General features: G+C 34.2%; 1 protein-coding gene across 2 annotated transcripts in view; it reads left to right on the top strand.

Annotated features, from left to right (window-relative positions):
* LOC131075882 (disease resistance protein RUN1) overlaps window positions 1-24,896 on the top strand; it is a 54,396-nt gene extending 29,500 nt beyond the window's left edge. The window contains exons 4-5 of one of the 2 annotated variants that reach the window (XM_058012815.2): window positions 19,655-20,218; window positions 23,970-24,896. In XM_058012815.2, the coding sequence (XP_057868798.2) occupies window positions 19,655-20,218; window positions 23,970-24,735 (1,330 nt within the window). In that variant the 3' untranslated portion in view covers window positions 24,736-24,896. The remainder of the gene's footprint in view (window positions 1-19,654; window positions 20,219-23,969) is intronic. The other variant, XM_059214895.1, reaches the window with a different exon arrangement.
* The last annotated feature ends 1,367 nt before the right edge of the window (window positions 24,897-26,263 follow it).

The following is a 26,263-nucleotide window of genomic DNA, read 5'->3' as shown; positions in this document are numbered from 1 at the left end:
TTTACCGGTCTTTTTATCTGAATGGATAGTATAAGATAGTTATAAAGAAACTAATTTACTATTAGATTATATTTAAAATTTTATATCAAATTTAATATTAATTCTAATAATGAAAATTTATATATGTTTTATATATTATTTTAACACATAATATTGATAGGAGTTGTATTGTAATTTGATTATAAGATTTAAAATTGTAAAATTTAAGTAAAAATTGCATTGAAAAGAATATAAGGTTGTGGTTTCCTTTCATAGATATTCTTTAATATGCCTGAGAATCTTTCGCTCACCACTTTCCTTTAGCTTGTGGTTAGCAGCTTCAATCTCTTTAGAAATTTCCTTCAAACTATTCTAACAATTTGATTTCCACAATTTTTTTCGTGCTCTAATATCAATTGTAGTTTCTTAAAATGCACAAAATAAATACAATAAGAAACACAACTATTTTAACACAAATTCCTTAATTCAATTCAATGGATTACATTGTGTCTCAATTAGTTCAATTCAATAGATTACATAGTGAGGTATTTTCTTTGTATTACAAACTTACACAATCAGTACTAGGGGATCTCTGTATAGAGATAATGAACCCTAAAAATAGACTAGAACTAGATTTTTTTTGGTTCACGCACCTATCATGCATTTCAAGTAATCTTCAAACAACTCTTTGAAACTATAAAATAAACATGTAAAATATCTCTAAACATAAACTATCTAAATATTGAGAACTGCATGTAGAAGTCAAAGTGAAATGCATGGCAACGCAACCTCAATCTTTTTGTCTTTAGTGGCATGCCATTCTATTTCTTTGATAGCTGTGATTTTCCTTTCCAGTGGTAGGGGAATTTCATCTTACAGGTGTCTCCTCTCTAACCTGTGATCTTGTTTCTAGTGGATTTCGCAAGCCCTTGATCTCCTTCAGCAATGGCAGATTTTTACTTGTAAATCTTCTCCAATAGAGGCAACTTTATCTCCTTTGGTGGCTTTTTACTTTGAACAAGTTTTTCTTCTAACAAAATTTGTGAGGCTCTTCTATATTTGATTATAACTTGAACAAGTGGAGCAACCTTTTCTTGCCCTGAGATCCCTTTCAAACACTACAATCACTAAGATCATAAGATTCTAAGCTCAGTGACTTTTTCAGGTAAGAGTAACCTCTAGAGTACTATGTCATTAAATCCCAATTTTACAATTTGTGAATTGGCTCGTTTCAAATTTATTATGCACTTATTTGTTCTTGAAAGAGTACAATGAAAATTTTGAAACTGAACTACAAACTTATTAAAGATTTAGTATTGTTCCCTTGGATCACAAGTGATCCATGAACAAGAGGGAGACTACTCACTACTCTTCAACAACAGATTCTACTTTTAACACTCCTGCAATAACTTCCAGCAAAATCCTATTTCACCCACCAAAGGACATAATTTGTAGTCACACATGTTAATTGCAGTTGGATGCATGTAAGGACATCATAAAACAAGAGTAAAAGCATGTGAAAAAGCAAACACAGCTTAATATTACATAAATATAATTAAAATAATGTAATCTTTGAATAATAATTAAAAAATAAGTTTAAGATTAAGCTTATTATTATAGTTATAAATTATAATTATATAAATCTTTTAATTAAATTAAGATTGGACTTATATTTTCATTATATCTTTTATATTATAATGTAATTATTAAGAATATCTTATTAAGGAGACTTATAATTAATATAATAATAATAATAATAATAATAATAATAATAATAATAAACTAAGCTAAAAATTAAGTTTATTATTACTATTATTATAGTTAAGATTATTTTATCTAGCTGTAAATTCACAGCTCAAGTATTTTTAACCTTTCTATTATTTGTTTTTTTTTTTGGTCATTAAACGACAGAGGCAAAAAAGTTTGTATTAAGTTTAAAGATCAAATTTAAATGGAAAATATCAGTCTTTTCTTCCCTTCTGAGCCTTCCTTGAAACCAAAAATTCAAAAAAGATCATTCTCCCTGGTTAAAACTATTCTGTCCCACAAAAATAACGAGAAAGTTGAGAAGCATCCTATCTACCACAATAGTCTGAAATTTTCCTCTTTACAATTTCATACATGTTTTTCTTGAAGAGAATTAAAAAATCAGAATCAAAAAGCAAAAAACTTGTCTTTCATTTTCTCATTTCAAAGTCACCCCCTTCCTCAACCACGACCCTGACCCCTTCATTGACCATGACCCCGACTCCTTCCTCGATCGTGATGTCGACCGCATCCATGGGTTGTCTGAGAGCCAGTTGTTTCATATCCATTTTTCCTTTGGGGATGTGGAAGCCATTTAAAATGGCAAAATCTTGAAATTCTTCCTCCCTTTCCAAATCTTTGACATAATCTGAAGAAAATTTCCATTTTAGAAATCTATATGCCGCATCAACCACGACCCTATGCCTCATTAGGGTTGGACCCTTGATATCCAGAAGAAAAGGGTAGAAGGTAATTGCATCACCCGGGTCTGTAACTGAGTCTAGGTTTCTTGGTTGTGGTAATCCAATCCCATGAAGTGCATACTTTAAGACTTTTTCTATGCCAATCAATAGGTCCGGTTCGAAGAGATGGGTTACCAATTCTTTAACTTCTTGCTTGGGGACATCATTATCCAATAGAGAGGCCACAAATCTTGAGGAAATTTGAGTGTTATCCCTATAGAATTCTTTTATGTCCAAATGACCCCGTCCAAGTATCATTTTAACCGCCAAAATAAGCAGAGAATCGGTGTTTTGGAGAATCCATTTCAGTCTCTGATCTGTGACTTCCTTGAAGGACAATTGTTTGTTGGGGCTAGCTAGAGAGACGAGAGTGTCTACTCCGAAGCAAGAGACTGGATTCAGGAATGCCCTAATAATGAATTTAGAGGAGCTCGCCATTATCAGTTACTGAGGCAAAAAATTTATCGCTCATCCAAGAACAGACCGGACGTGTGAAATAAGAAAGCATGACTGCAGGAGAGGAGATGGAAAAGACGAGCTAAATTGAAATCAAATTATGAGATAGCTACCCTCATTTATTATCATCCATCACCCCGAAAAAACCTAGCACAATAATGAAACCATTTTTAATACCCATCAGTCTGCAGTAGCATTATACATATTTTATGCCAAGTGGTCGATATTATTGGCTTATTGTTGGATGCAACTAATTTTCTCGAGCTTTGAGATACTTGCTTAGATTGCTCAAGATTTTAGCGAACAACCAACGTGCCAACTGAAAACTGCTTGAGTGATGTTTTTAAGGTTGAGTAAGTTCGAAGCCACTGGGTGTCTACAAATATAAGCATTTGCCACTTTTAAATTGGAATTTAGCTAGGATTTTTCAAGTTAGAGCTAGATAAGGATAAATAATCTGATCACCGCCAATGATCTCGGATCTCTAAAATTCTCCTGACATTATTCAAGTAGAAGATGAAATGTAACCTGTCAAATTAATTAAGATTGGAACCATGTACCCTCAACTTCCAACCTGGTATTGAGTAGACCTACATCCAAACAACATAGGTTCTTTCAAGATCCTTCTTGCTCATAATTGGAGGCACTTTAATGCCATCCCATCTAAATCTAGTTCTGCCATCCTAATCTACAAAATCTTTTTTGGAGTTAAGATTGAGAGCTAACTTACAATTAATATTCTCCTCAATTGAACTTTCAATGGAATTGAGCACTGATTCTAACTTTCTTGCTTTGTTGTCAAAGATTCTCCTGTTACGCTATTTCCAAATTTCTCATATTAGGCTAGAAGGACTAATTTCCCATAAAAGGCTAAGTAAGCCATCATTTGGTCTAATTGGCCATTCTTGGAAGAGGGAGACAATATCATTGGGAAGGGCAATGATCCACCCTAGCTTGGCACATAACCATCTCCAATACTTGGCTTAAAAAGGGCAGTTGAGAAGGAGATGATCAACTGTCTCCTCTTATGATTTGCAATGAATACATCTAGAAGGTCTCTTAAAGCCCATTCTCTTGAATTTCTCAGCAGTTAATATTTTCTTTTGAGTTACTAACCAAGCAAAAATCCTAGATTTCGGAATAAGTTTACTGCTCTAAAAAAGCTTTAGAGGAATTCCTAAATCACTATGTTCAGCCAAGTTCTTTGACATGGATGCCCCAATTTTGTTTTAGCCAAGTTCTTGTGTTTTGAATTGATATTAAGCTATCTAAACTTGGATAGCCACCCCAGGAATCGTCTTAGAATAGGCATGAAGACATATCATGAACGTCCCAAGAGATATGATCTGCCACTAGAAACTTGCACTTAAGCATAAAATTCCAAATCCTAGATCCCTTAGGCAGCTTACTCACTCTCATGAAGTTATTTAGTTCTCCATCCACAATATATTTAGCTTGCATTAGTCTCACCCATCTAGCTTTTGGATCCTTTATCATTTTTCAAACAAGCTTGGCCCTCAAAGCTCTTCCAAGACCATCCAAAGGTGGATTCCTCCTCTGATAATACTAAATAATCTCTGATGTGGATGCCCCAATTTTGTTTTAGCCAAGTTCTTGTGTTTTGAATTGATATTAAGCTATCTAAACTTGGATAGCCACCCTAGGAATCTTCCCAGAATAGGCATGAAGACATGTCATGAACATCCCAAGAGATATGATCTACCACTAGAATTCTGCACTTGAGCATAAAGTTCCAAATCCTAGATCCCTTAGGCAGGTTACTCACTCTCGTGAAGTTATTTGGTTCTCCATCCGCAATATATTTAGCTTGCATTGGTCTCACCCATCTTGCTTTTGGATCCTTTGTCATTTTCCAAACAAGCTTGGCTCCCAATTCTTGATTTTGAAGGAATTGATTGTGAATCCCTAAATCTCCTATAGGCTTTGGAATAGAAATTTTGTCCCAAGCAATTAAAAGCAATTCTATGCCTCTCCTCTGAATTTTACCGGAAGAAATTTCTCATTTTCTGAATGATAAAATCATTCATCCCTGTTGTTAAATCTAGATAAGACAAAAGATAAATGGGGAGTGCTGAAATAACCACCTGCAACATGACCAATCTACCAGCCAATGAGAGTCATTTGCCTTTCCGTGAATTGATACTTTGTTCCATTCTGGATTTCAAAGGGTGCCACAATTTCAAGAGTTCCTTATACCTTTGTCTATTGGTATTTCCAAATATATGTAAGGTAGAATGCCTTTCTTACAATTAAGAATATTCAAGATTCTTCTTTCTGTAGTTTGGGGGGTCAAAAGAAAAATATCTCTGATTTCTCCCTATTAATAATCTAGCCCATGGCTTTTCCACAAGAAATTAGGAGGCTTTGGAATTGTGCTACTTCTCTAGGCTTGGCTGCCCCTAGCAACAAATTATCATTTGCAAGCTATTGATGTGTAGCAATGAAGTTCCTTGTAGTCTTAATGCCTTATATTAAATTCTTGTTTCATGTATCTTTAATAGCTCTACCCAAAGCTTCTGCCATTAAAATGAGAAGAAATGGAGACATTGGATCTCCCTGTTTGATATCTTCAGAGGATGAGAAATATCCTTCAGGTTTTCCATTTATGAGAATTGAAAATTTTGGCGTAAAGATGCATTCAAAAACCCAATTAATCCATTGATTGTTGAAACCAAAGGCTTGCATTATCTTGCATAAAAAACGTCAATCAACATTATCATATGCCTTTGATATATCCGATTTATGATCATCCCAGGTTTATTTATGTTTTGAAGAGTATGAATGGCCTCTTGAGCAACAATCACCCCATCTAAAATTGATCTCCCTTTCACAAAACCTATTTGTTCTTCTGAGATAATGTTGTCTATGAGAGGTTTGAGTCTATTGGTAATTACCTTGGAGAGTATTTTGTAGATTGATTTGCAGAGGGAGATTGGTCTAAAATCCCCTAGCCTAACAACTTTCTCTTTCTTCGGAATCAAGGGAATGAAGGTGTTGTTGATTTCTTTGAGTATATTTCTAGATTTTCTTGAGGACTTTAGGGCCTCCACCAAGTCTGTCCCTATTATATGCCAAAACTTTTTGAAACAAACAGTAGGGAATCCATCTGGCCCAAGAGCTTTATCAGAAGGAAGCTGATTGAGAGTCATAAGGACTTCTTCCATTGAAAAACTTTCATTCAATTGCTTATTTTGCTCATTTGTGATAATTTTGGGAATGACTAAAAGAAGTTTATTTTGTTCTCTTAAATATGACTCTTGGACATTATTTAGCAAGTTGGAGAAGAATTGTATGATTTCATTTTGGATAGCCTGTGGATCCTCAATGAGTTGATTTCCTTGATCTTCTATTCTAGATATTCTATTTAGATTTCTTCTTTGCTTAGTGACATTATGAAAAATTTAGTATTCTTATGCCTAGCCTGAAGCCAAACCTCCCTTGAATTTTGTTTCCAAGAGATTTCTTCTTTAGAAAGGATGTCTTCGTACTCTGCTAATAACTCTTTTTCTTTTAAGAATTCTTCTTGATAATTTTTTTCATTCAATTCCTCTAGTTGGGATTCCTTTTTGACTCAAATATGTTTTTGAAATGTGCAACATTCCATTCCAGCAACTTCCTCTTTACATATTTCAGTTTTGAAACAAAGCAATAGAGTTTAGAGCCTTCAAAAGAGCCTTCTTTCCACCATTGATCTATAAGAGAAAGGAAATTTGGATCCTTCATCAACATTCTCAGAACTAAATGGAGATTTTGACAAGTTGGAGGCTCTCTAAAAGTTTAACAGAAGCGGATAGTGATCTAACCCGGAGCACGGTAAAACAATATTGCTGAAACCTAATCTCTTGTTGTTCCAAGTGAGAGTGTTGTCCCCTGAATCCACTTAAAGGATTCCATTTCTATCAATCCAATCATTAAACTCTTGTTGAGATTTTTCAAGCCTAATAAGACCACCTCTTTTGTTTTTCTAGCATCTGACAACATTGAAATCCCCTCCAATAAACAAACTTTCTTTCTTATATTGGGAAATCACACCATCCAAATCGCACACTTCAATGTTGTAGACACAGGACCATAAACATTGATCCAAAAGAAAGAGAAATTTGAAGAAAGAATCTTAACTGCCACCATCAACCAGTTTTTGCCTGGATCAATCCTCTCAATCTTCTCAATCTGAACCATAGAGGGTTTCCATATAATCTGTAAGCCCCCAAAAACACCCTTTACTTGAATTGCTACCTGCTTATAGCCATTGTATTGGTTCCTAAGACCTTCTCCAAAGGATTCGGCTTTTTGAAGGTTGAGTTTGGTTTCCTGAAGCATGATAATGTTTGCATTAATCAAAAGGATTCTTCTTTTGATCAAGCATTTCTTGTTAGGCACATTGAGGCCCTTAACATTGCAAGTTAGGATTTTCATTCTTGTTCAGGAAGGGTTCAATGAATCCTTCCTTACTTTTCAGTATGCCAGTTATCTTGATCTGTCCATCATCCTCTTCCTCTAATGAGTGGTGTTTACTTAAAGATTTTCTTCCTCCCAACAATGCTAAAGTCGACCAATAGAAGGGTTGATGGCATCTAATGGCAAGACAAAGAGTTTGCTGCCAGGTCCTTTCTTCTTCCATTCTTTGGTGGTTGACTCTATTCTTAATCCATCCAGGAAAGAAGATAGCTTGGTCCTTCGAAACCCCTGATTCAATTTTGGAGCTTTCCATCACGAATCCGTTTCTTTCTTCTTCTGCAAGTCCTGAAAATAGCTTAAAGATATGTTGATTGAAAACCCATGATCCCTTGGGGCCATTTGCCATCTCAAACCCAATCCAGGCTTTCTGAATCCTTTGGTGCCTTTAGAGAAGGATTTTGTCCTGAGAGAAAGGTCATTCCCATTTTGGAAGCCCGAGGAGCACTTCTTGTTCTGAACAGGGATCCAGTTTGCTCCCGTAGCCACTTGTTTGGGCCAGCTTCTAGGGATGACTCGAGAACCCGAAACCCCTGCATCCTGCTACGGTTGGAGTCTGTGGATTGATTGTGTTTTCGTCGACTGCGGTCCCTGATTTCCTGTATGGAACAAAAGCCTGAGATTTCGATCACGCCCATAAGCGGTCCGTGAAGAAAATCCTCTAAAGAAACTGTTATTGCTTTGCTTATCCTCTCCTTGCTTTTTTCCTACAAAGGATCACCAGTTGTTTCCTCGCCTAAAATGTTGAGCATGACCAAGGTTCGATTTAAACTGGGGGAAACCAGGAAAGGAACACTGATAATGCATAGAATTTGATCGACCAGCCATCACAGAGCAATCAAATACCTGAATATTAAAATACCTCATTATTTGTAAATTTTTAGCCCTTCGGAAAAAAATAAAAATTGTTCAATATGATAACAATATAATAAAAAACAATTCCAACAGAAAAATAGGAATATTTTTATCAGATGGATTACAAAACCAAATTAATAACTATAAATTTGCAAAAACATATTTAATGAATTTAAATACAAAGAGTAGTTAGCCACATGGTTGGGGTGAAGGGGCGCAGGAAGGAAGGCCCATGGGTCACTTGATCGCTTGTCTGAAATTTGCGACCATCGTTATAAGTCCTGTCTCCGTACACGGTCGTGTGAAATCTACAATCTTGCTCTGATTTGCAACCACCGTTACATCTCCCACAACTGCATCAAATTTCTGGTTGGCTTTTTACATTTTATTTCAGTTAGAAATATAAATTTAAAATGCAGAAAGGAAGAGTGAACTGACTTAGAGATCGACCTGGAAGACTAGTCGACATTTTCAGTTCTATAAGGTATCAATTCACAGGGAAATTCATAATCCAATTTTTTGAGCGCCGATTTGAACACTGATTTGAACACATCAATACAGAAGCCTGTAATCTCATAAATCTGATTTTGTGCACTTGCGTTGGTATAAATAGGTTTTATACTGACGAATTGTTTAAATTTACAAACATAGGGTTGACGAAGGAATCATAAAACTATCTTTATCTGTTAGGGTTTGAATTTACCGATGCCGCCATAACCCTACACAACAAACTTCAATCGCACCACCCCCTGTACCCTACGATACCTCCTCCCTGCACATGAAAAAAACCTGCATGTTAACAGGCGATAACAATAGGACTAACAATATACCCAGACAACTTACGTTATGCATGCGGTCGACTTTTCTCCTCCCCTTCGGAGCCACACATATTTTGAGAATGCATACCTATAACTACAATTGAAGTGCAACTCCTTCGCTCAATGATTCAACCGGGGACATGAATTTACACGGTCGAATATTTTGTTTCGCCTCCACCAGTGCGTTCTGCATGCAGCTACCGGACGGAATATATTTTCAATTTTCGTGAAATCGAGTTTTCATTCAAAATTTTAAAAAAAATTAATTGAAAACTGTGCCCATAACACGTGCATGCCGATGTTAGTCGACTCGTAGACGCAATAAAGCGGGTTAGCCAAAAAAAAGGCCGCGTGGCCATTCAAAAAAAATAAAATCAAAATTGGCGGTCACCGAAAATGTAAACCGCTTACCTAGCGATATGTTAACCGCCTCGCTCGATGTAACCGTCACATCGCGGTGACAATGGCCGGGAAAATGTTAACCGTGAGCAAGCTTTTCTGTCAAACGTAAAACGACAACATCATCCACGTCATCGCAGCCGCAAATTCCTCCATGTGATCTGTGGGTCCCAGGAACGTCTCTCTCATGGACTTGTCGTACTTGAATGGTATGCCTTCGGCATCATATAGAGGCATGCCGATTTGGAGCCATAATAGCTACAGCCCATCCATGGAAAAGGCATGCCACGGGCCATTTTGTCAGTTGCATAGCCAGTGCCCTTTTTTTTATCCTCATTCTACCATCCGTACACTTCTTAGCCACTTACACCAAGATCTAGGGATAATGTTACACAGATTCATTTAGATAAATAAACAAGGGCTGCAAAGTAGCTAAGTTCTTGCGAAAGAATGACAGGATGTTTTTGTTTTGTCTAATTGAGGTTTTTGCCAAGTTTGCCAAAGTAAAATGTCAAAAAGGCTATTAATACTATTCAAAATATTCCAAGCACTAAGAGTCAATAATTTTCTGCACTTCCAAAGTGAATCAGACAGTAAAGGATCTATGCTTTGGTAGGAGAGACACGGGTTCAAATCTAGAGAGGGGTGGAATATGGGATAAGTATGCCCCATATTATGTAGCACGTATGAGGCCTTTCTACCTACCTGGAGTAAGTATAGGTTGGTCTCATAATTTTTTAGCTTCCCTCCAATCTAAGCAAAGTTGGGTCAATAGGGAATCGATGAAAGAGCAAAAGTAAACCATATCGCACAATTGAAAGAGGTTTTAAAAAATTCAATAAGATGCATTGTGAACAAGCCCAGTAATGCACGGGTTTCCAACCCTCTAAGCGGAAATTGAAATTGAAATCCTATTGATGTCGAATGAAAACCAAAATAGGTCAAAAATTAGAGTACACCCAATAAGAGAAAAGAACCTTATACTTTTCCTGTATAGCTGCATGCACTATCAATACATTATGGGCCACAATATATGACTCAAAAGTGGAGTTTCCGGCTATACAATTTCTAAAAGTGTAGGAACAACGTTGAGAAGCAAAATGACCATTGTCATAACCTACAATTGTAAATATATTGGGTTCATTGAAAGTTAACCAAAATTTTACCTTATCACCAAATTCTTCAAGCATGTCTGTATAAGTCATAAAGCCTTTTCTGCAAATAATTACTTTAGGATCAGTCTATTATGTAGTTTCCTTGTTCACAAATGACAAAATGATAAAACCCTAATGATAATTTGATGTAAACACTCTGAATCTAATGCTTGCCTCCTTCACTCTATCCAAATTATACATCAATTAGTCGAAAGTTGTCTTCACGTTCGTTTTCATCTGCAATGTCACTCGGCCCAACGCACTACAGTTTCTCAGCATGCAAAATGTCTGAAACCCTAATCACCAGTTGTTCGCCCCAATTTGTCCCCTGTACCGTACGATGATCCCCAGGGGTTTTGCAGAGCCAGGTTTTTCGAAGCCAACATTTTGTAGGCCCAAGCTACCTGTTTTGGAGGCGTTGTCCTCTGAAGTTGTGCTTTCTCTCATCTTGGTGTTTGCATGAGCAGCTATAATGAGTCAGTCCTGCCCTCGGAAGTCACGCGTTCTCTTGTATTTATAACGATGAATGCCTTTGATCATCCAATCACAGCCTGCCGAGATTGATTTCAACAATCAATTGTTAAATGTCGATCGGTTTTGTTATATGAACATTGCGAAAAGAGAAATCTTGAAATAATATTGAGTTGTGATTGGGCGTGCAAGATCTGTTTAATCACCGTTTAGGAAAAACCCTCGGCTATAGTTCCATGCTGTCTCAGGAACTAATAAGTGTACAACAGTTGTTCCCTTTACTAAACGCACCGTGAAGGAAAGCACGATCCTAAGGTCGCATCACTCGATAGTTCAATCTCTATACGCAAGTACAATTGTCAATACAGTGCACAAAAACACGCGAAGCAGTTGTCAGTGAGCTGGAAACACATTTATGTCCCATCACCGAGAAAATCCCACTACACATGTTCACACTTCAACCTTGCTTCGTGACAAAGAAATTGCTTTCCAACTCATTTGACAACGGCAGAGTGTAGGAAAGAGTGCAGAAGAATGTGACAGGTGGAGCCCACTTCTAGCTTTGTAAGGGAAAGCATCTAGTGTGAACGAAGAAGGGATCTTATGCAAGCTGCAGCCATCACCGTCATGATGGAGACAAATAGCTGCGTCCCTCTCCCTTAGTTAATATTGCATTCACAAATAAAAATGCCTCCCGTACCAGTCAAGATATTGTGACTGAATAAAATATTCAATAAAAGTAGACCCGGACGCCGGCAGGGTTGCGTGTCATTTGCAATTTATAAGCAGATATGTCACGGCAATGTGTAATTTGGAATTGGAAACATTTGTGTGGTCGATTACTGGATCTGAAATTTTGGGTTGAGTCCCCTGTTTTCTTTCTGCCTTTTAAGTTTAAGAGTGCATATGTTGAACGTGTGGTAATAGTTTGAACATCTGTATACTCGAGTTCAAGATGTGAAATTTAGGATTCAGTCCTCTGTTTTCTTTCTATCATTGTTAACCCCCTCTTTAGATCCAACTCCAAGATGGAACAGCCTCCAATGGAACAATACAAGCCTCCAACCACTGGGCTTCCCTTCCATAGCGATTATAGGTATCATGTTTTTCTGAGTTATAGGGGACCAGATGTCAGAAAGACTCTGGTTGATCATCTCTATGATGCCATCTCCGCAGCTGGACTGAATGTCTTCGTAGATAGTGAGAAATTGGAAACGGGGGAAGATATTGAGTTGACCTTGTTAAAGGCAACCGAGAGCAGCGCCATACGCATTCCTATATTTTCTTTAGGCTACGCAGAGTCAGTATGGTGTCTGAAAGAGGCTGCTGCAATGTTGAACACCCCTGGCTTGATCATTCCTTTGTTTTATCATGTGTATCCAACTCATGTTAAATATCCTCTAATGGAGTCCAGTCCGTATAAACAAGCATTTCTCAAACATTATGGCCGTCCAGATCGATACCGAAGAGAAGAGATTGACGAGTGGAAGGATGCCCTTCAGCAGATCTGTTCCAACTCAGGCTGGTCCGCGGATGTAACTGGAGGGTAAGTAATGAACCTCACTTTCAGCGTGTGTTTCAGATTTTTTGATTTATTATATATTCTAATGGCTGCCGCTGGATAAAGGTTTATGTTTTAGGGTTAGGATCTTCACACGGATATGATTATTTAAGTATGACTTACATTTTTTTGAATTGAGAATTTATAATGCTGTAATATTTTGTAATCGTCAAATTTGATAAATTTATAATTTACAACTTACTTAATTTAATTAAGTTTTTTTTAAAGGCTTAAATCTTAGGGTTGAGAAGTAAAATATTAAAATAATTAAATTTCTACAATCTATATTAATATTCTACAGTTGCTTCTGATTTTAATTGTGTGTTTGGTCATAATACTATATGATCCATCATGGACGCTAAGAGAATAAAGGATATGGAAGATTGTGAATTGCAAAATATTTTCATATATTATTGAAAATATTTTTATTATATTTTTTATTTTTATAATTTATATTATTTCAAGTTTTTATGAAAAAATTATTTTCTACTATAGATTGTTTAAATATATTTATCTAAATTATGTTGATCAATTATTTTACTTTAAAAATATTTAATTTAATTTTATATATATAAATACAGGATATAAATTTTATTTAAAAATATTTTTATATATTATTTAATTTTTTTATCAAAATAGAATTTTTTGATACGTACTTATAGACCATCCAGTGACACTATATATTATATTAATATAACCTTTTTATTATTTGTAACTCTGATCGATGTGATAACAGATTGTTCTATTTCGTTTTAATATAATTAAAAACAATTCCAACATAAAAATAGGAAGATTTTATCAGATCGATTACAAAACAAAATTGATAACTATGAATTTGCAAATAAATATTTATGTCGATTAACCCTTTAATTAAGATACATATGAAGATTGTGAACCAAAATAGAAATCAATTAGCCCCTAATTAAGATCTAAGTGAAGATTGTAGCTGAAATTGAAATCAATTAACCCCTAATTAAGATCTAGATGAAGATTGTGAATCAAAATTGAAATCAATTAACCCCTAATTATGATCTAGATGAAGATTGTAACTAGAATTAAAATCAATTAACACCTAATAAAGATCTAGATGAACATTATGCTTGGAAGAGTAGTTATCCACATAACTGGGGTAAAGGGTCCCAGGAAGGCCCAGGGGTCCACTTGATCGCTTGTCTGAAATTGCTACCGTCATTATCAATGATTGTGTGAAATCCGCATACACCATTACGTTTACGACAACATCAAATTTCTGCTTGGGTTTTCATATTATATTTCAGTTAGTCAGTTAGAAATATGGATGTACACTGCTAAAAGGAAGAGGAGTGAAAGGAAGAGGAGTGAAGACATTAATACAGAAGCCTGGAAGACGAGGTTATCATAGTAGCTCACGGAGATAATTTCAGTCCCAAAATGTATCAACTCATAATCCAATCTTTTGAACACCTATTTCAACACACTAATATTGAAGCCTGTTATCTCATAAATCTGGTTTTCTGCACCTGCGTTGGTATAAATTGGTTTTATGCTCACGATTTGTGTAAACCCTCGCTGTCAAGATACTTTTATTAGTTTATATATATATTAATATTATATATAATTTGAGAGAGATATTCTTGTCAAGGTGTTTATTTGGCTTTAAGGTATAAAATTGACAACAAATAAGCTTCTTGGAAAGGATGTCTCTCCATGTATTTTATATATGTAATATTGTAATATTAATATGTAAGCTAGCAGCAGTGGCCACACAACATGAAGATATTAAATTAGTTAATATATAATTATCTTATTTTATTATTAGGTTTAGGGTTAGGGTTATGATCATGGTCAAGGTTGGAGTTATGGTTGAGTTTATGGTTAGACTTAGGGTTTAGGGTTGTGGTTAGGATTATGACTAAGGTTAACATTCACTTCATGGTTAGAGTTAGTGTTAGGATTTACATCATGGTTAGAGTTAAGATTATGGTTAATGTTCATATTTAGGATTTAGAGTTAGAATTATGGTTAGGTGAGGGTTAGGATCTTATTTAGGGTTAGGGTTAGGGATAGGTTCTGGTTCTGGTTACGGTAATAAGGTTAATGCTTGGGGTTAGAGTTGGGGGTCAATTAGAGAATCAATGTTAGGGTTAGGATTAGTATTCAATAAGAGTTGTAGACATAATTTTTGATTTATAGTTAGGGTTCAAATAGGGTTAGAGTTATAGTTCAATTAGGGTTATGATTCGTGCACAATTAAGGTTAGGGTTAAGATTAGGTTAGGATTGGAGTTTGATTAGGGGGGATTCTTGAGTTAGGTTACCCTTACAACTAATTAGAGTTAGGGTTCAATATGGTTAGTATTTAATTACAGTTCTAGGGTTAGAATTAGAGTTTAATTAGGGTTAAGCTTCAATTATATTAAGGTTAGGGTTTAGGTAATGGTTCAAATAGGGTTAGAGTTAATTTTAGTGTCATTGTTCAATTATGGTTAGATTATTGTTTGAGTTAGAGGTAAGGTTTAATTAGTGTCAGGGTCAAGTTTAGGGTTTAATTATGGTTAGGGTTCAATTATGGCTAGGTTAGGGTTAGGGACAAGGTTAGATTGGGGTTAGGGCTAAGGTTATGCTACAATATTGTAGGTTAATGCTTAGGGTTAGGATTGGGGATCAATTAGAATCAATCTTATGATTAGGCTTAATGTTGAATTAGGATAAGTATTACAATTCAATTAAGGTTCGATTACGGCTATAATTGGTGTTAGGATTGAAATAGGGTTAGGGTTTAAGGATAAATCATGGTGTTAGGGTTGGGGTTCTATAATAAAGCTTAGGTTTATGGTTAGGGTTAAGTTATGGGGGTTAGCATTAGGGTTCAATTAGAAATGTGAGGGTTAGGCTTAGTGTTCAATTAATATGTATTACAATTCAATTAGGGTTAAAGATAGTGTTAGAATTATATAGGGTTAGTGTTTAAGTATAAAGCATGTTGTTAGAGTTAGGGTTCTATATTAAATCTCAAGCTTAAGGTTAGGGTTAATATTTATTTATGGTTAGGGCTAACATTTAATTAGGGGTAATGTTAAGTCATCAATAACTTTAGCATAAAGGTTTAACTAGGGAACTAGGATCAATGAGTTTAGAGGTACTAGGATTATGTTAGGGTTTAGGTTAGATTAGAGTTATGAATAGGATTAATGTTAGGTTATGATTAAAGTTACTATTCTAGGATAAATCTTGCAGTTAGGTTTAGGGTTGATATAACTTTAGTTGAAGTTTAACATTAATTGAATAACTTTAATTGAATCCTTTAACAATAACTAGACTAGTAAATAATTAAAATGTATACCTAACCTTAATTAAACCCTACCAATAAGTTTTTGATAGAGATAAACAATTTTTACAGGGACTTGAAACCCAAAGTTTTATAGACCAATGCCAACAGCCAAAAAGACATTAAACATAAGCAAAACAGGAGATAAACCTCACACAGACCCAATGCCAAAAAGCAAGACGAAAAGACCCCAAAAAATAGAAGAAAGCATTCAACTGGGAGTGTGCACCAGATTAGTACTCTTTTGAATAATCTTCTTGTTGATTTTCTCCAGATCCTCCTTGATGAATCTGGAGGTAACATGGTCCTGGTTCTGGCTCTTGGTGCTAGCACAGGGACCTGAACTAGTCGTCCCACCAACAACACTCTAGCCACCCTTTGAAGCATTCCCTCAGGATAATGTAAAAAATGTTTTTGGTTTCCTTCCCTCTTTTCCAAGTCTTTCAGAAGTAACTACCACCATGGTTGATGAGGCATATATTGACTTTGATAAGTTTATGTCTGATGCCCTCCCAGTTGTTTTAGCTATAGAAGTTCCTCTTGCAGTTATGACTCACACAAGCCTATTGTAACTGTCACTGCCTCACTGCAAACTATACATGTCCAGACTACAGTTGCTTGCACTGGAGCAATTTCCACTCTTCCTTGCTGGTTACAATCAACGACCTCGAAAAGAAAGAAACAAGTTATCTTCCTAGATGACTTTGATTTTGGGCAATTGGCACCTCCTAAGCAAAAAGGTGTCAAGAAAGCAAAAATCCTTTCAAGGATTTAAGTGGATGAATCAAGGAATAAATATGCAGAAGTAGCAATTCCACCTCAAGGAAAATCAAGGGATGAGATACAAGAGATAGATTATGAGATACGAAGTATTGATCTCAGAAAAAAAAAACCAATGAGAGTGCCAAGGAGGTTGTTTAGTCAACACTTGATTCTTTGAACATGAGGTATGATGGGGATAAATAGATCAAGGATAAACTCAAATTGCAGGTGGAACAACTTTTGTGCTATGCAAAATCACTCAGCCTGAACTTGTTGGTTCCTCCATTGATGAATAAGTAGTAAAAAGGGCAGAGCGAATTTTGGTACATGGGAAAGCTATGGCAAAATGGACAAACAAATTTTTTTCTCAAGGAACTCATCTTTTGAGTTCTATAAACAAATTGTTATATAACTTGGATAGTGTGAGATCTCAATTGGATCAAACACTTGACCATTTATCACAAGAAATACAGGTGCAAGAAAAAGACCTTGATGCTTGGCTCAAGCTTGAAGATTTTGATCTAAATGTTCTTGTTGACAGTGAAGTCATTCCTACTCAGCAAACGTATATTGAACTATGGGAAGCTTTGGAGTACAAAATGGATGTATTTGAATTAGTCAAAGATCTTTGGAAATCTCAAAAGGATTAGAATGAGAAAAGGTTTGATATCATCGATAAAGTTTGAATCTCCATGCAAGCTAGTTGATGAAGACTAGAAGCTTTTGCTGATTGACACCATTATCCAAGAATTCAATCTATTGATTAGCACAGTAATGGATAAGGGGGATTTCTCAATTCTTTCTATTGATAAGTTGAGAGACTTTCAATTGGTCTTGGATAATTTGGAATCTCTTCTGAAGAAACACAAGAAAGGGTGTGTCAACATTGGCGATTCAATCACCAGGGCTCATGCTATTGCCAGACCTAACGAATCATCAACGAAAGAAGCCCTCGGCAAGTTCGAGCAGTTTTTGAAAAAGAATTCCGATGAAAACGAAGAAGTTTCACTCGACACTTAGTATTTTCTTGTATAAGTTTTGATGTTGTAGTTTGCATTTTGTTTTTGAGAATTTACATGTCTACTTGTACATATGTAGTTTTAATGTAAAGAAAGGACTAGTCCTAAGTCAAATAGAATTGTATTTTGAATAAGTCAAGTTAGTTGTAGATTTCCTAGTTTTTCTCATGGCTCTTCTCTAAATAAAAGGGAAGCCCCTTTTAAATAGTTATCTTTTGGCTAATACATCGAGACTTTGCTAGATTGGAGAGCTATCATAGACTTTGTGCTTGTAGTAAATATCCAAAAATTCTTTCAATAAATAAATAGAAGTTGTTCTCCAATCTTTGTCTTGGAAACACCTCGTGGTATGTGAAAGTGTTCTTATGTCATTCTTGTCATACAATTTTTAAGGATTGAATTGGGTATTGTGAGAAGTTACTAGATTGGAAGATATTAAGGTGAAATATTGTAGACTTTGTGCTATTGTATTTTATTGTGAATCAGTTATCTATGAATAGTAATAAGGTGGAGACTTTGTGTTGTGCCAAGTTATTGTTTAGAGTAGAAAGATTGTGGTATATGTGTATGACTTTGAGGTACTAATATATTGCAATTAAAGTTTTAAGAATCAATAAGAGAAATACCATATAAGACTTTTGGACTTATAGTGATTTTTTAGTATCTTGTAATTGGGAGTTTGTTGTAAAGGAGAAAGTCTACTATGAAGTAAGAGAGTTGGGCTAACACCCATTCTAAAAAAAGAGAATAAAGTGATAGCAGTTAAATAGATACTAATTGTCTTGTTGCAACAAGAAGGCAACCTCCCTTTTGTGAGAAGAGATTCAATCTCATCATATTGTGGCTGAAAATTATTTTTTTGTAAATCTTTCGAGTTTACAAAATTTTCATCCAACAAGGCCACAAATTTTCGGTATTTTAATTTCAAGGAATAGTTAAGCCTGGTGAATTTAAACAAATTACCATTCCTATATCGTTTAAGAGAGGCAAACATTAAGCTTACAAATTTGTTTGCTAGAATGCATCGAACAAAAGTGATTGTAGGATATGCCAAAAAAAAAATGGATGTCGTGAAAACACTATAGAAACTTTCAAACCCTATTCTATGGCCTTAAATCAGAACTGCAAACAGAAAAGAGATTGAACGAAGAATGCAGACGAAACCTGAAACAGAAGCCAAAGTACATACCTATAATTATCATAAAAAAAATGATACAGAGCCAGAAACACAGAGAAAAATCACATTTGGAAGAGCCAATCCTGTTAGCACTCGTAGGAGGATCTCCAGTCTTATAAGCTCAAAGAAAGACTTAAAATTTTAATGCATAACTTCAACAAGCATTCGATGTGATTCAGGTTCTACTATTGTCAGTTATATAATGCCAAAATAAAACTGAAAAGACACGTCTGACAGAAGAAAACATGTCAATTTAAATCTTTGATTTTTTTGTTTACAAGAAATATTCTTTCGTGTTATGGCTATAGGAACACCTCTCCGCATAATTAGCATTTTCAGTTTGCCATTCTTTATCTTTCTAGTTATAAACTTTGATGATAAGTGCCAAGGCAATCTCAATTTTTTAAAAATGATTGAAAAAAATATATTTGTTAGTGTGAGGGAAATTTGGTCAAAATATTTTTTTTATTATATAACATCTCTAATATAATTTATTTATTTATTTTATTAATATATGTTAGAATTTATTGATGTCTTTATATTTAAAATTAAATATTAATTTTAAATAGTTTTTATTTTCTACTATTTCAAATAATAATATTTAATTTTCTTTAAATTTATATTATTTTAATTCAAACTCATTAACTTATATTCCTTTAGTTTTAATTAAGAGGAAATTATCTCTCATGAATGCTCCTATTAATGTCTATTACATTTAAATTTTGATTACAGAAGAGAAGCGAAGCTTGTCAAGATGATTGTGCATGACCTGATTCAAACATTAAAAGGTGCGGTTGTCACATACAAGCCTCCCACAACTAAACTTCCCTTCCACAGCAGTAAGAGGTATCATGTGTTTCTGAGTTTCAGGGGAGCAGATGTCAGAAACACTCTGGTTGCTCATCTCTATCAAGCTCTCTCCGCAGCAGGATTAGTTGTCTTCTTAGACAGTGAAAAACTGGAAAAGGGGGAAATAATTGGGTTGAGCTTGGTAAAAGCAATCGAGAGCAGTGCCATACGCATTCCTATATTTTCCCAAGGCTATGCGGACTCGGCTTGGTGTCTCAAGGAGGCCGCTGCAATGTTGAGGACCCCTGGTTTGATTATTCCCCTGTTTTACCGTGTGGATCCAACTCATGTTAGATACCCTGAAAACGAGTCCAGTCCGTATAAGGAATCATTCCTCAAACATTATGGCCGTTCAGATCGATACCCAAGAGGAGAGATTGACGAATGGAAGGATGCCCTTTTCCAGATCTGTTCCAACTCAGGCTGGTCCATGCGTATAACTGGAGGGTAAGTAATGAACCTCACTTTGTGGTTGTTTTTTTCTAAAGATATTTTTGATTTATTATTTTTATTTCAATGGCTGCCGCTGGATAATGGATGGCATATGTCTCTTTACACTCCAAAATGCTCGTTTAACTATGATTTATATTTTATTTTGAATTGGGAAGTATATAAAAATTAGAATCAAACGAGATTCCAATAATCAACATTAAAATAGGAGCCCGATAATACATGCATCTCTACGCAACATATATTGTAACAGTAAAATTTAGAATGTTAAATTTGGTTACATATTGTAATTCTTGGTTCGTTGAAGTCAACCACCAACTGTATTAAAACTATGTATTAGTAGGTTATATTTATTTTTATTCAGAAAATTTGAGAATATATATCAATTTTAATATTAAAATTTATAATAAAAATTTCTACAAATTAAAAAATTATTTTAATACAAATAATAAATTTTATTTAAAATTGTAAGTTTGGATAAAAAATTATATAAAAAAGAAATTTGTATATGATAGATTCCCTTTCAATATATATTAAAGATTACATTGTATTGAATGATAGACATATACAAAAGAATATTCTGATTATTGCAGCAATAGCTTTAATTTTATTTATAAAAGTTTGTTACATGCAATCATCATGTCATTCCAACCAAGAAGCTAGTTCAATATAACATTGTTAATGTTTTACTATATAACACCAAATCTGCTTGTCTCAACAACAATGTACATGATTTAGAGTTATGCTTTTAGAAATAGTCTTCTATTTGTTGATACCTACTACTACAACAATTAACTACTATTGTTACTAGGTTTAAATGTTTGTAACTACTATTGTCTTCTATGTGTTGATACCTACTACTACAACAATTAACTACTATTGTCACTATTGCTTTCTTGTTTAGGGATCAGCCTCTTTTTTCATAGCCAAGGTAGCTCACCAAACCAAAAACTTGACAAAATTAACAATTATGAAAAACAATTCTACATTTAAGATCAACATAGCAAAACGCCCATTTGAAAATAGTAATTAAGAGATTGCAGACTACACAAGTATTTGGGCACTTCTAGATGTGACTTCTAAGATGCACGTTTGTTTTAATCAACTTCCAAACAAGGTCTTAAAGAAGCAAGGCAAAAAAGATGTACACATCTTTTGTATTTGAGTTGGTAAGGCTCAATATTGAAACCTCAAAACACAAACTTATGACCCGTCTTATTTCAATTTACCATCGTAGAGAATATTTAGAGCTATACACCAAAATTTCTACAAAGTATGAAATAAATAAATAATTTTGACTATTTGACAATTTGAACTAGAACTAGTCTTTGGATTTTGAACATCCTTATTTTTGACAACATTACCTAGATTTAGTTCATATGAGCTAGTACATGTTTGTACAAAATTATCTTAATTGCTCAACATGTTACAAGTTTGAGTGGGGTTTGGCTTAATAAGCAATGTTTACTAATTGGTGGACATGCACACCAAACTAGATCTAGGGAAGCAATTTTGATTGTGATACCATGAGTGTTGAACACTTAGGCTTTAAAAAAAAACGGTACGACTTTAGGTTCCCTTGGTACTTGTTTATACAATGGTAGGTAATATGTTGTCATTTTATGTTAATGAACAAAACTTCCGAGTTTGGCGTGTGCCTAACCATGGGTATCATTCTCTTAAAGCATCAATCATGAAAAAACATGTTCGTGGCATTTTTGTATTTGCATTCCCCTTACAAGTATTTTTATTGAAGCCACCCTTTTAGCATTGGCACATATGATATGAGGCCCATGTCGTAAATTTCTTACTAAATGGCATTCAAGGTGATGGCTTCGTGTTTGATGAAGCTATATAAAGGGAAAAATATTAAATCTAATAGAGTTGTAACACAAATTGTGATCCAAAAAGTAGATTTTACCAATAAGACGAGCTTTTAATGCATTCCCATATTTATATCTATCTCTACTAAATGTTCTTCTCAAGGATTAATTAGAGTATAATATAAACTTCTAATATATCATCATGTTTATTTCAAGTACTTTTAAAGGATTTATTAGAGTTTAAGAGGAATAGTGGATCAAAACTAAGTTGCATTGTAACCAACTTGGATTAGATATGTAGAATTCTATTAAAAGTCTATTTTAACCTATCATTTCTTTAGTGACTACCAATCTATTTTGTTATTTCTATCATTGTTTGAAAGCTAGTGTATATTCTATTTAACAATATATTTAGAAAAGAATAATTAAGAATTTAAGAATAAATAATTACAATAGAAACTAAACTTGATTTAAAGTTTAAGTATCTTTCTTGAACTTTCATTATTCTATGACTTGAGAAACAATTAGAAATTATTAAGAAGAAAAAATAGAATTAAATCAACATAATAAAAAAATCTAAAAACCAACACCAAATATTTAATTTCACTTCATTCTAACACATTTAAAAATTGAACTAACCAAATAATATACATAAAAAACAATGCCCAATATATTCATCATATGATTCTAACACAATAGATCCTCTATGAACCAAGCTAAATCCTAGAAAACTACAACCTTCAACTCCAACTCCCACCCAATAAAGTTGGAGCCCAATGGAAAATTTATTGCCTTTTCTATATATTAATCATATGATATTAGATATCCACGATCCCATGCCCTAGAAAAGTAGGAAAAATAAATTAAAACAATCTATGAAATTCAAATCATAACACTCCCATAAAGTTCTCACCTATTGTCCTGCATTCACACAATAAACCAATACATCAACTTCTTTATTTCAAAAAGCCCCGATTTGAGAATATTAAAAATTAAACTTTAATCCTCATATTTAAGCGAATTTAGCCAAATGAAAATGGTGATTAAATTTGATCTTGGCGATAAATCTCTTATTATGGTATGCAACTACTTTCAAACAAACCAAACCTATGATTGCTTACATGTTCCGATTTGCAAGCACCGTTACATCTCCCACAACATCAAATTTCTTCGTCTGTTTTCACATTTTATCTCAGTTCCTCAGTTGGAAATATAGATTTACAATGCAGAAAAGAAGAGAATGACTTGACCTGGAGATAGACGAGGTCATCATAATAGCGTACAGCGACATTGCCAGTTCCATAAAGTATCGATTCATAGAGCAATTTATGATCCAATCTTTTAAGCACGGATTTGAACATATCAATACAGAAGCCTGTAATCTCGCAAGTCTGGTTTTGTGCACCTGCATTGTTATGAATTGGTTTTATGCTGACGAATTGTGTAAACCATCTCTGTCAAGGCACCACTATTTTCTGTTTCATTCTTTATCTCTTCAGTTATCAACTTCGATGATAAGTGCCAAACCTAACTCTTTTTTTCTTTTAATAACCATTTGTTTATTTAACTTCCCAAGGATGTTTAGGATTGTTATCATGAGATGAATATATTTTTTTAATATTGTTCTATTTTTATTTTAATACAGAATAAAAGAGGAATATTAAAAAAATAACTTTCATGTCCTGTGCTATAATTATTTGGAAATATTAATATCTTTATATGTGAAAATAAATATCAACTCAAAATAGGTATTCTTTCATCATCAGTGCAATAATTTTTATAATTTTTTCAATTTTTAATTAGAAATTATTAATTTATATAATAATCTATTATTTTTTATTCAAATTCGTTAATTTATATTTCACTGGTAATAGTTAACAAGAAATCATCTCTCATGAATGATAACATTTAAATGATGCTTACAGAAATGAAGCACGGCTTGTAAAGATGGTAGTGAATGACCTGCTCCAAACGTTGGACAAAGTGCCGTTACAAGTTGCCAAGTACCCAGTGGGAATGGACAAAGTGATGAATGCTTTGATTCCGAAATTAAATCTCAGTTACGTGGATGATGTGGTCAAAATTGGAATATGTGGTGCTGGGGGTACTGGCAAGACCACAGTTGCTAAGGCCCTATATAATGAAGTTTATGCTGGTTTTGATGCTGCTTCATTTGTTTTCAGTGTCTGCACTACTGCTAAAAACCCCATAGACCTTCCTAAATTGCAGAAACAAATTCTCTCAGACATATCCAATTATGATGAAGAAGTGGACAGCATTGACAAGGGCATATCTTTGTTCAAAGATCGTCTGAGAGGAAAGCGTATTGTGCTTGTCTTGGATGATGTGGACGCTGTTCAGCAATTGAATGCTCTAGTTGGAGATTGGCTAGCCCCTGGCAGCATAGTTATTATAACTTCCAGAGATAAACACATTCTAGATGTTGCTGGGGTCTCATCCGAATGCATCCACAAGATGACTGGATTAGAGATAAATGAAGGTCTCCAATTATTTTGCTGGCATGCTTTTCACAATGCATCTCCAAGTCCTAAATACGAACATATGTCAAGGAGAATAGTGGAAGCTTGTAAGGGTAATCCTCTTACATTGGAAGAGACTGGATCTTTCTTATATGATAAACAGGATGAAACAAGTTGCTGGACGGAAGCTCTTCGCAAGCTTCAGCTGTAGTGTTGACTGATTGTAATGGAGTTTCCTGTGTTGCCAGGATAGAAATTGAGACATTCTCAGCTCTTTTAGATGGTTGCTATATAAAAGCGAAATTGAAGTAGAATCATACTTTTATATAAGTTTTATTTGATTAAACGGCATGATTTAAGAGCTTTGAGTTAGTAAGGGTTATGTCAAGATAAATTTCATTAATTCTTCATGAGTGAATAATTTAGACTACGATCTATAATAACCCATTTGATAGCTTCTCTAATTTCTACTTCAAATTTGCAAATATGAACATTTTGTTAAATTTGGTATAAAGGAAATTAAAAAATAAAAACCACTTAATGAACCTGAAACTGAAGGCAGCCAAAAATATTCTTTATTGCTGTTATTGGAAAACATTATTACTGCTAAATATATTAAATAACAATCATAATATTTGTCTCAAATACATCACAAAGATTCCCCAAAACACATTAAGGAAAACAACTAAAAACTCAAATAAATCCTCCAAACTCCAGATGAATATTTATAATTGAGATACATTTGTGATAAAGCTTCCACAACAACATAAGAACAAAAAAAATATGCTTCTCATATTAGCATGGCAAAACTAAAACTAATCTTCTACTCTTATCACTTCAAACTTGTACAAACACCCTTTAAAAAATGACAAAATGCAAAGCTCTTCTACACACAATCTCTTGGTGAAATTTCTTCTAGATACTCTTAGACCGACTTCCCTTTCCAAACTCACACTGCAGTTTTTGTTTTAACAACATTTTAAATTAATTCTAGTTTGAGTAATTCTTCTTGGAAGTGAGATGTACAAGTTTACTTGTAGGTCCTAGATATGCAGACTTACTATAAATAGTAAGTTTCTAAATTTAGAAAGGGGTCATGATAAATTATCCCTTCCAAAAATTTCTTGTCCTCAAGAAATTATAAACATGATGCTCTAAGGTCCCAATGCTAAAAATAATTAATCATGTCAAACTACATATAGAGTCTATATCTTGTCCTTGTGAGAAGTTACATCTTTCTTCTAAGCATTTCAAATAAACTTCGAGAGGTGCACCAATGTTGGACAATTTTTTGTGACTTCCATTAATGCATAACCAACCTTTTCATTCTATCATCTTCCAATTTCCTTCTTCCATAATGTATCCCTCCTAGCTTGGCTCCCAAACCATATAGCGACACAAACATTAGAAAACTTGTACTTGAAACTTGCATATTTGATGATGTAAATGATTTGAATTCTTCTACTATTATTACATTGATTGAATCCACTATTACATCCAATTCTATAGGGACACAAAATCTTAGTTTGCATGTTATGTATAGAATAAAGAAAGAACTTGTTCATAATTCCCCCTTCACCTCGATTCTAGCACTTGTTATAGCAAGCGTTCAATAGTTACTGATTCACCCCTACTACTATTTTAATGGGGTGGGAGGGCATTTTAGTGGCTGGATGTAATTCTTTCTTTCTCCTTAACAACAATGAAAAATAATTTACAAAAATGCACAATAGTAGTTT

This window comes from Cryptomeria japonica, unplaced genomic scaffold (genome assembly GCF_030272615.1).
Source record: "Cryptomeria japonica unplaced genomic scaffold, Sugi_1.0 HiC_scaffold_17, whole genome shotgun sequence".
Classification (NCBI taxonomy): Eukaryota; Viridiplantae; Streptophyta; class Pinopsida; order Cupressales; family Cupressaceae; genus Cryptomeria; species Cryptomeria japonica.
This window is presented reverse-complemented; position numbering and strand designations above follow the sequence as displayed.